This window comes from Acomys russatus, chromosome 15 (assembly GCF_903995435.1).
Source record: "Acomys russatus chromosome 15, mAcoRus1.1, whole genome shotgun sequence".
NCBI lineage: Eukaryota > Metazoa > Chordata > Mammalia > Rodentia > Muridae > Acomys > Acomys russatus.
This window is the reverse complement of record NC_067151.1, coordinates 58,718,829-58,730,072: the sequence shown is the minus strand read 5'-3', so window position 1 is coordinate 58,730,072 and position 11,244 is coordinate 58,718,829. Positions and strand designations below refer to the sequence as shown.

The 11,244-nt window shown below is 42.7% G+C and overlaps 1 protein-coding gene across 3 annotated transcripts in view; it reads left to right on the top strand.

The window, feature by feature from the left end:
- Positions 1–1,493: 1,493 nt before the first annotated feature.
- Positions 1,494–11,244, top strand: part of Fhip1a (FHF complex subunit HOOK interacting protein 1A) — a 124,576-nt gene continuing 114,825 nt past the window's right edge. The window contains exon 1 of one of the 3 annotated variants that reach the window (XM_051157388.1): positions 1,494–1,580. Coding sequence is in view for 1 of the 3 variants with exons in the window: in XM_051157387.1 (XP_051013344.1) it covers positions 1,512–1,580 (69 nt within the window). In the remaining 2 variants the exon portion in view is untranslated. The remainder of the gene's footprint in view (positions 1,581–11,244) is intronic. The other 2 variants (XM_051157387.1, XM_051157386.1) reach the window with 2 other exon arrangements.

The following is an 11,244-nucleotide window of genomic DNA, read 5'->3' as shown; positions in this document are numbered from 1 at the left end:
AATGTGGTGAAAGGCTGATTGGATTTATCTTCCCAGTGCTACCCGCTGTTTTCCTTTACCAGACACATCACAGTTTACAACCATTATTTATTCAATTACTCTTCAGTCACAATAAGGCAATGGCATAGCAATTTAACAGTTATCTTTTGCTTTTTTATATAAAAATTAGAGCAGACACTCATACTTTCTAGAAAATGATTGCATATAGATAGACCCTTTTAAAAATGCATCCCACTGTATTGTTTAAGTGACATTACTTGGGGAAAATGTACCTCTGGACTTGTTCCTTACGGATGCCAATCTACAGCTCTGCTTGGTGTAAAGCATGGGGTTTTGTCATTGGTATTTGTGTTTCTGCATTCATACACCCTTAGGGCACATGGACACTACTTTGTTCCTTAGTGTCCCATTGATTCATCAGTTAGCCCTTTTTGGAGGCTTAACAGTAGATGGCGTGGCTGTGCCTTTCTCTGTGGACCTTGTGGAAGATGTTCTGGAAATGGGGGAATATCATCACAACAGACTGGAAACTCCAAGTCCATACCAACAGTTTCAGTGGAGACTTTCCTCGTAATTAGGGCTTTCTGCTGTGCTTGCATCTGTTAAGAAACACAGACAATTTTTTTTTTTCGAGACAGGGTTTCTCTGTGTAGCCTTGGCCATCCTGGACTCACTTTGTAGACCAGGCTGGCCTCGAACTCACAGCGATCCACCTGCCTCTGCCTCCCGAGTGCTGGGATTAAAGGCGTGCGCCACCACGCCTGGCTTAAAAGATTTATTTATTTATTTATTTATTTATTTATTTATTTATTTATTATGATGTATACAGTGCTCTGCCTGCATGTACACCTGCAGGCCAGAAGAGGGCATCAGATCACATTACAGATGGTTGTGAGCCACCATGTGGTTGTTGGGAATTGAACTCAGGACCTTTGGAAGAGCAGGAGGCACACTTAACCACTGAGCCATCTCTCCAGCCCTTTGAAACACAGACAATTTTTAACGTCTCTCTATAAACTCAGATGTATATCTCTCCATGTTAAGTATTAGTTGGTTGAGAGTGAGTTCCCATGAACACAACTCAAAATAGAGGAATAGAAACAATCGAAATGGTAGGTAGACAGGTTTGAAAACTGTGAGGGTTCTGTACCTTTGTAACCAGCAGTAGGCAACCTGATGCCATACACCATGGTGTTTAGCACACACTGTGTTGGGATCAGAGTCTTGCTTCCAGGTAGAGATTCAAGATAAGAGGCATAGAAAGTGATCGGCAGACATAGTGATCAGCCAGATACAAATCTATGATCTATCTAAACACTCATGACATACTAAATTATCCAACAGTCTAATACTAGCAGCGGGCTTGGCAGTTAAGATGCCATATGGTTTTCAATGTGGAGAATTTCCTCCTGATGAGTCAAAAGCTTTGATTGATTCCTCTTCAGTGAAATAGAATCTATTTTTCATTTCAGTATTGCAGTGGCTGACCCTCGTTCTGCAATTTCCACTGCATGTTCAGTTTGTTGAGACCTGTTGTGAGTGCTTCAGACGGTGACATCACCAAACCAGTGGTGAAACAGGTAAGAACCCAGATCTCACTCTTCCTCATCCATTCCTCTGTTGTTGGGCATCTGTGTTGGTTCCATGACATACTGTGAAGAGTGCTGACAGCAAAACGCTGCCGTGCAAGAATATCTGCTGTAGGTTGACTCAGAGTCCTTGGGCAAATTCCTAGGGATGATGTAGTGGATCAGCTGGTAGATCTAAGGTTAGTTTTTCTGAGAAACCTCCACACTGATTTCCATAGCGGATGAACGTGCGGACCATCTCATCAGCAGCATGTCAGAGTTCCTTGTAGTCGGCACTCTTGCTAGCATTTGTCATTTGTTTTCCTAATGACTGCCATTCTGACTGGCGTGAGAGGGAATTTCAGTGCAGTTTTATTTTCCAATCTCCGCTGCCAGTTAGTGAGGGCGAGTGTTTTTTCATGTTCGTTGCCCATTTATATTTCATCTTTTGAGAACTGTTTGTAGCTCCTTTATTGACTATTATGCTATTTGACTTCAAGTTTAGTTTTTGTCTTGTTTTTCACTCTTTGTTCTGGAACTGAATCTTCTGTTGGCTATCAAAGCTTTCCTCCTGCTCTGTAAGCTGTCCCTTCACCTGATTAGCTATTTCCATCAGTGCTGGAGTGTTTTAATTTCAGGAGAAGCCATCTAGTTGCTGTTGGCCGTATTTCCTAAGCAGCAGGAACCCCTACCCACCCCCACCCACTTGTGTTTTGAAGCTCTTGACTCTAGTTCTGGAACTTGCTTCTTCATTTTTCTTTTTCTTTTTCTTTTCCTTAAGATTTATTTATTTATTTATTTATTTATTTATTTATTTATTTATTTAGTATACAGTGTTCTGCCTGCACATACTTCTGCAGGCCAGAAGAGGGCACCAGATCTCATTATAGATGTGAGCCACCATGTGGTTGCTGGGAATTGAACTCAGAACCTTTGGAAGAGCAGACAGTGCTCTTAACCTCTGAGCCATCTCTCCAGCCCTACTTCTTCATTTTTCTTAAGTCCATCTTCAGTGAACATTTCCATGTTGGTGTCGTACTTGCTAATCATCGTCTAGCTCTGTAAGCTGCTGAGAAGCCTTTACCCATATCATTTTTCATTTGTTTTCCACCAACGAAGGAAGCAAACCTTTGTAGTTTTATCACTTATATTCTCATTTGGATTACCTGTCGAGTTAGTTTTTGTGAATGGGGTGGTTGTGGTCAAGGTTCATGTTTCTAGTTATTCTGTGAACATTTATTGAATTTATTCTTCTTTATGTGTTGTATTATGCTAATGACTTTGTGACAGTCATGAGTTTGTATGAGGAGGTCTGTTTTGGGGACACTCTATTCTGTTCCATGGTAGTTCTTTGATGGTCTTGTACCATTTATAAAAATATTGTTGTGTGCATGTTTGTGTGTATAATGCATGCGTGTGAGTGTGTGTGTAGGTCAGAATACAACTTCCAGGAGTCGATTCTCTCTTTCCACTGTTGTACCCACTGATCCATTTTTTTTTACTTGGACCATTTTTAATAGTTGTTATCATACAGGTGGGTGTTCCATAAGTCACATGGAATCACAAATTTGAAGTTTTATAATTTTGCTGTTAAAAGCAATAGTGTGCCTATATAGCTATTGATATTTGAAAAGAAGTAACTTATATACAAAATCCAAGGCAAATATTTGTAAGTACAATGCTACTATTTAGCTTTATGTAATCAGTCTAATTTTTATTTCTTCAGCAAATGAGAGCACCTGCTCTCATATTTACAAGAGAGTAGAAGAAATGCTGTGATCAGTGCCCATGACGCTCTTGCCATCTGGGAGAGGGCAGTTTATTTTGCTTTTGGCTAGTCAGCTTTCTGTCTCTGTAATGAAATAAATGATAAATGTAACTTATGCAGAGAAAAACATTTATCAAAGGTTTGTTTTCTTTTCTGGTTCCAGAGATTTAAGGCCAAGGTTGGGTGGATCCATTACTTCAGGCATCTGGTTTCTACTGGATGCTGGGTGGGCAAAAGTGGGGGGCTACCACTGATGACTGGTGCTGATGGCTTGCATCTGGAGGCAGGAATCCAAGCTAGAGGTGGAGAGCTCCCTGGCTCCCCTGAAGTGCATGCTCCCAATGACCTATGGCTTTTCATAAGACCCTACCTCTTAAAGGTTTTACTGCCTATCCTGGGGACCAAGCCTTTAATATATTGGCCTTTAGGGACACCTTTTAAAGCCATAGAAGCTTTTATATATATCATTTTTATATTGTTTCTTTTATACACCAACCAAAGTTGTTAGAGAATTATAAAAACCAAAATCTTCAATGGAGGACTTTCCTAAAACTTACTATTCTCCATGGGTCTCATGATAATATATATATTTACATGCATGCCAGCTGACTGATAATAAGAGGTGAGTATTTGCCCAGTTGTCTAAAGGCATTCACTCAATTATAGAAACAGAACAATGGCCATAACTCACGCTGTGTGTGCTGTCAGATGTGAAAGGTATCTGTCTTAAGCTTTTTTATATGCTAATCAGAAAGCCATTTAGTTCTGTAAATGATCCCTGAGGTACATGCTCTTATTTTATGTGGGTATATACATAAAATTATAGCGCTGTGTGAAGTGTTTGTAAATGTTTAGCAGTTTTATGTGATCATTTATTCACTTAGAGGAGCCATTTGCTGTGGAAAGGCCACACTAGATCTCATTTTAAGTATTGTGTTGCTTTTCTTGGGGTAGATGGGTTTTAAGGGAGAAGCTGTTATTTTTGGCAAATGCTTAATATTTTTAAATGTCTTTTTCTGTATTAACAGTAAAATAATTGTATATCATGAAGTTTTAATATGATTTCTTATGTTTACTATAACAAAGTTAATATCTGTGATAGACTACTGGTCTGGAAACTACAGATTTTATAAATTATTTCGTCATCCCTACAGTATAATCAAAGCCTGATAGTTCCAACTTGTGCTAATCTACATATTAGCACACAGGATGCAGAGGGCAGAACACAGGAAGCTGTGTAAGAATAGCTTTTGTAGACCTTACATATGCCTTTTAATTTGTCAGTGAGTTAGAGACTTTCTTTGTCGGCCATGTCAGTTATTGTAACCAAGTAAAAATTCTTTTTTTTTAAACTTTATTTGACTATTATCTAGTGTAAATAGATGAGAATTGTTTGGAGAACCACTCTCTTTTATTCTTTTATTCTTTCTTTTTTTCCTATTGGGTGGCATGAAAACAAAAACAAAACAGAAAAAAAAAAAAAAAAAAAAAACAAACCAACAACAACCACCACCACCCCATAACACAGATGGAAAAGCTTTCATTCTGGCCTCAGTGCTGGCTCCATCTTTCAATGCTGACGGTTTCTGGGTCCCTGTGGGTACCAGGCATGAGGACCACTCTAAAACGAGCCCAACTCAGGCTAATTCATGAGATACTTTAAGATAGAACTGGTAGGTTTTGTTGCATTGGCCTTCACATTCTAAGCTATGTTCCACTGTGCCTGGATACTCTGGACTTAGCCTAATCTTTTTCTGGTTCTGATGATAGAAACATTTTTTTCCTTTTATCAAGGCAGTGGCAGGAACCGTTCTGAGGTTCTCTTGAGAAATCTCTTAGGGAAGTCAGTGGAGATGTGACCAAGTTGACAGGAGAATAGTCACAGCTCGCTGCTGGCCACCGTGTATTCCCTCAGTCACCGAGTCTCCTTTTTTCCTAATGGGAAATAACCCAGAAAATAAGCCAGAACCAAACCCCAAACCAAGGTAGAGAAGATTAACTTAAAATGAATTTCATCCTCTGGCTCTCCGTGTCATAGTATCATTCTGTTTTCAGTAACTTTTGATAAAAGGTGTATGAACAGTTAATGTGTTTTTCCCTCCCGAGTGTAATTGTAAACCAGAAGCTTAAAACTGAGAGTTTCTCCTCTGTCCCTTCACACTGCACTCTGTAACGTCACCCTCAAGGAGGGTGTGTTCGTTTTGTGATCAACTTTCTGTTTGGTGCTTGAGAGTTTGGTCAGGCCTGACTCTGCTGCTAGTGAACACGTTCGTTGTATACTGTGCCACTGTAGTACAGGCATATTAAATAGCTGACTGGGCTGTGTCAGGTAGAGAGCGGCAACTGCATTCCTTTCGTTGCTATGGTGATGCTTTTGGTTAAGGGGCCTGTCCGTCATTTGTACCACATGGATGTGACACGTGAGGTAATTGTGGTTGGTGTGGTGGCAGGAGAGGATCAGCGTAGGAAGAGGTGGCATTTGAAGCAAACGAAGATGCTTGGGCAAACTTGTGGGATGACTTACACTGTCCCATTAAAAGCTTCATCTCAGGTAATGCGTCAGCGTGGAGAGCAGGGGAAGTGACAGGCTTGTTTGCTTTGATCGTGGTAGCATTTGATCACTTACTGTTTACACTCTTCCGTCTGTCATCTTAGGAGGGCTTCCAGTAAGTGGAATTGATGCTGTCTTTAGTAGAGGTTCTGAGGGGAAGGATATTTCTTTTATCCTTTGTTAAAAGCAAAATCTCCAAGCTGTTAGAGGAAGTCATTTTGTCTATGTACTGTCCCAGCAAATAGTCACTGAGCAGTCAGCAGGGGTCCTGGAAGGCTGAGGGGCAAGGGCACAAAGCAGATGCAGTCCCCCCCATACTGGTTAGTCTCTAGTTGTCAGGATCTGTTGACCTTTACCTCTTCCCTTTTAGTGCTATCCCCTGACTTGAAGAGGACTTTCTTACTGTGTGTGTGTGTGTGTACACATACATGTTTATATAGGTGCATGGAGAGGCCCGTGGACAACCATGGATACTGTTCATCAGATGCTGTCTATACATCTTTTTTTAATGAGACAGTGCCTTTTGTTGACCAGTAGCTCACCAAGTAGGCTAGACTGGCCGACCAGTGAGCCCTGAGGATTCACCTGCTTTCCACATGCATAGGGCTGGGACTACGAGTGTAGCATGGCACTCCACTCAGATTTTCAATGTGGGTCGTGGAGGTGGGATTCAGGTCTCAGGCTTCAGCATACTACAGCTGAGTGACCACCTTTGCCTCCAGTAGTTATAACAAGCAGCATGCAAACGTCACTGACATAAGTGGGACTTTTGATCTGCACCTTTCCTGTCACTGAGCCAGCTAAGTCCAGAGCAATCTCTTTTGGGTATTTTACTCAACTAGATTCCAATACAGTTTTTCTGATTATGTTTTTTCCCCTTAAATTCTATTAATTAATCTTATGTGTGTTCTTATTATTCATGGTAGAAGTGTTGGGGAAGGAAAAAAAAAGTTGAAACTTAGTAGAGAGGCCCTAGCATATCATTTTTTTTTTAATGTTCTCATTCACAAAGTCTGTCTTCTTTGCTCTTGAAGGAACCACCCACTCCTCCTTAAGGACCCCCATTAAGGCCAAAGTCTGGGAAAAGTTGGCCTACCCAGTCCTCCCCCTTAAGGACTCCCATTAAGGGCCAAAGCATGTAAATTTCTGGAGAGTCCAGCTTGACTCAAGGATAGCCAGTTTGTATTACAGCTTGTGTTTAAAATTTTCCACTACCTCAAAATTGTACTTACCCCTCCCCAACTAAGAAAGTCCCAATGCTGGTCTATTAATGAATCAAGTTTCTCTGCTAAGTTCTGCTTCTCTAAAGGGTATAAAAAGCCCATGCTTCTACTCCTTGGAGTCTCCAGCTCGAAAGAATTGGCAGACCCCGTTGTGGCAGCTCAATAAATTCCTATGCATTTGCATTGACAATGGACTCTGTCTCTCATTGGGGACTCCAGGTGTAAACTGGAGATCTCTCTGGAGATCTGAGTCTTGCAGGTCTCCTTGGGCCATTTCTGAAAGGAGGCACCAGCAAGTGCCATCCTGTCATCTTGGAGTGTAAATTCATGTGACACTGAACAGTAAACAAGAGTACAGACACCGGTCTGACTGTGAGTTTAGGCATATTTGGCTATGGCAGTGCCGGGGTAATACACGGCTAATGTACATAGCGCTTACTGGGAGTTTAGTTGTGATACAACAGAAAGTCGAGAACCACTATGGGATTCTGAGAAGCTTAACATGAACAGCTTGCCCTTGAGTTTGGGGACAAGGAGGTCAGCTAGAAGTGCCCTTGGAAGTGTTAAGTATCTGGCATGTAAAAACTCAAGGCCATTTGGTTTTTGATCTGAGAAACTCTAATAAATAGCTGACAGAAATAGGAATAGTTTCAAATGGCAGGCCGGCTTCATCCCTTTTGATCCAAGTAGGCTTCTGGCTGGCTCTGAGCTTCGATGGTTATCTTATGTTCATATTCTGAAGAGTCACTCAGTACTGCAGAACCTCTGCATTCAATAGAAAGAGAAATACACCAGAAGGACTCTGGAATTCAGGCACAGCTAGAGCTCTGCAGGAATGGCCGTGACAGCTCCCTGGCTTGTAGGCCACAGTGCTAAACCAACCTTCGCTAGGTGTCCGTCGCTGAAGCAAGGAGAAAAGCATGGATGGCATTTTCTGATCTGATTTAAATGTCTGGGTGAGGAGTTTGACTGGACCAGCTTCTCTGTGGTCCAGTCAGCAAGGGTGAGAGGCAGGCAGGCTCATGGGATGCCTTGGTGGGCAGCCGTTAGGCTCCATCTCTGGGTGGAGGCACTGTTGGGCAGAGAAGGTAACCTAGACAGATGCTTCTAACAAATCGAAACTTCCCAACTTTAGGCTTGCACAGATTCCACAAGGAGCACTTGCCACTGGTTGAAATGGATTTTTGAAATCTCCTTGTGGCACAAGGAATTAATTGTATTCTGTCCGTCTTATTAGCTATGTCAGAGAAAAGCAATTCAAATACACAACTGTCTGTTGAAAGCTGGTGCTTTCTGTTCACCTCGGTGCTCTTGGAAATTGAGCGGCTGCTGTGATTGTTGCATTTCTTCCTGCAGCACAAGTGTCATGAAATGGAAAAAAAAAATCTCCAATGCCCAAACAATTAGAATGTAGTTTCTTATGTAACAGGAAATTTTTGTTCATCATAAACCATATTTCTTTTTATTGAGTTTGTACCGTTCACACAATGAAGTTTGGAAGCAACCTTGAGCTGCTGAGATGTAGAAGGATTGCTAGCTTTAAAAACAAGTATTCTGTTTGTCGGCTGGAAAAACAAGAACAGAAAAAGGCTCTCCTTTGAAGTCTGCTGTGATTTACTGCTTACCACCTTGAGCTCTTGCCGTTCAGTGCCAGGAAGGCATTGAATCTTAGCCGGAAAATAGAGTAAACACTGGAGCTGCAAACAGCGGGCTCGAGTGCTGTTCCACCAGGTGTTTCTCATAGCGTGTTGAGCAGCAGGCCCAGGCCAGTGGCTTTGGGTGTGAACTTTTCTGCCCAGCCCAAGGCCATTGAGAGGCAAATACCTAGTTCATATACAGCAGCTGCTTTTGAACCTGGTCCTTTTGGGGACTGCAGGAAAAGCTAATGCGAACAACTGACCTTGGGCCTGGCTCAGTAGTGGTCCTGACAAAAAGTAAATGGAGATAAATTATGCTTCAGCCTACTAGAGCACCCCTGTCTCCGTCTCTGGGCTTGATTTATGCAGGCGTGCTTACTGCTGCCTTTGAACATACAGCAAACAAACTTTCTCTATTATATGCAGATTTGAGGAAGGCACTGAAGCAAGGTGCATTGCGTGTGCATCCAGGGTGCTTGGAGAAACCCACCATCCATTCTGCGGCAATAAGGAACTCACATATTTAAATCAGAAAGCATGAAATGGAACAAACTGGACTATAAGCCAGGCACTACGGTAACTGCTAAGTGGGAAGGGACCTCAAAGTGCTCTAGGAGAACTGGTGTGGTACTAGAGACGGGACCGAGAGGTGGGCACTGTGACCCATGTCAGAACTGGGGAGTGTGCCATTTTGACTGTCATTTAAAAAAAAAATGATTTGTGTGGAGATTGTGGGAAGTGTTGCTTTTAAGTTTGGGTGTTGTTCGGGGAGTTGTTTCATGGATGTCTGGCAGTGTTTATATTTTCATTCCTTAATCAAAATTTATCATAAAGATAAGACCAGCAAAATATGGCTTTGTTTCTATCTCAGGAATTACTCCTGTATGTTATGGAATTTCTTCCTCCTCCTCCTCCTCCTCTTCTTCTTCTTCTTCTATTATTATTATTATTATTATTATTATTATTATTATTATTATTATTATTATTATTATTAACCTTTTGGACATAGTCCCATTTAGTTCAGTCTGGCCTCAAACTCACTGTGTTGCTGAGGAAGACGTTGAACTTGAGATCCTCCTGCCTCCACTTCCTAAGTGGTGAGATTATAGGCTTATGGTACCACCTACTTTATGTGGGGCTGTGCCTACTGTGCAAGCGCTCTGCCTACCAAGACACATCTTCAGCCCTTCCTGGAACTTCCTAAAGATGCCATTCATTCATAAGGGATGGTTTGCACCCCTCTCCGCCACACAGATCAGATGGTTCTTATGGCAGACTGTCTGTGGGAGGCATCTTTAGCCTTTTTCAATGGAAGGACTCAGTCTCGCCCTCTCTGCCCAGCCTATTCAGTGAGGTTTAACAAATAATGCTAGTGACTGCGTCCTTGTGGCCTGTTTCCCAGGTGGGCGTAGGCTTCCCACGCACCTTGTCTCTGGTCACAGAGAACAGAGAGAGCATTCTGTGACCCAGATAGTAGGCAGCTCATTGTAAGATCCTAGGCAAAGGCAGCAGCAGGCTTTGGGAAAGGCAAGGACTGAGGGGAACTGGATACCCAGCGGCTGGAATCAAAGGCTGTTGGATCCCTGAAAGTTCACCAGACACAGCTGCCACTCCTCACTGAACCCAGTTCCTTTCCAAGCTGCCATTCTGTCTCAGGCTTATCGGCTTCATTGCCTGCTACCAGGGCTCTTCACCACTTAGCTTTGAACTAGGCATGTCAATGGCGAAGCTAACGGCTCATCATCTGATAGTCAAGCATAGCGTAGATTGGTGGCCAATTTAGAGTTGCATCGGATCAGATTCCCACGCTGGTTTTCTCTGGTTGTGTTCCATTTGGCAGGCAGGTTGATGGTGTTGTTTGTGGTTGGTGTTGGTGTGTGTGTGTGTGTGTGTGTGTGTGTGTGTGTGTGTGAGAGAGAGAGAGAGAGAGAGAGAGAGAGAGAGAGAGAGAGAGAGAGAGAGAGAGAGAGAGAGAGAGAGAGAGACTGCACCGCTTTAGTGCAGGAAAGCATTGTTTAAGGCTGACCCCAAGCAGTGGCTAGACATATTACTAGTGCCTTTCAGAAGGGGCCATGGCAGGACATTACATGGCCTCGTGAGGCGCAGACTGTCATGCCCACAAGGTTGTTATCTCCATTATGAAACTGCAGTTATTGGGGCCACAGAAGGTTAAGTGCGTTGCCTGAAGCTACAGACTTAGTAGGGTGCAGAGCTGGAATTTAAGGCCAGATTTATTTGACTTCACTCGATTATAATGTGTTTTTTAGACACTGGCAGAGCAGGGCTGGGTGGAAGCATCAATTTAACACTGGATCTTTCTGCTCCTGGAGGGCCGCGCCCTACCGTCGCGGAGCCCTTGTCAGTGGCTGACTACTGAGATGGTGTTTCGTTTCCTCATCTCTGGGAAAAGCCCTTCTCAGGAAGATTTCACGTTTCCTGTTGTTGAAAAGAAATGGTTAAGACTCAGGGCTTTTGGAGTGGCTGTGCTCTCACTCTG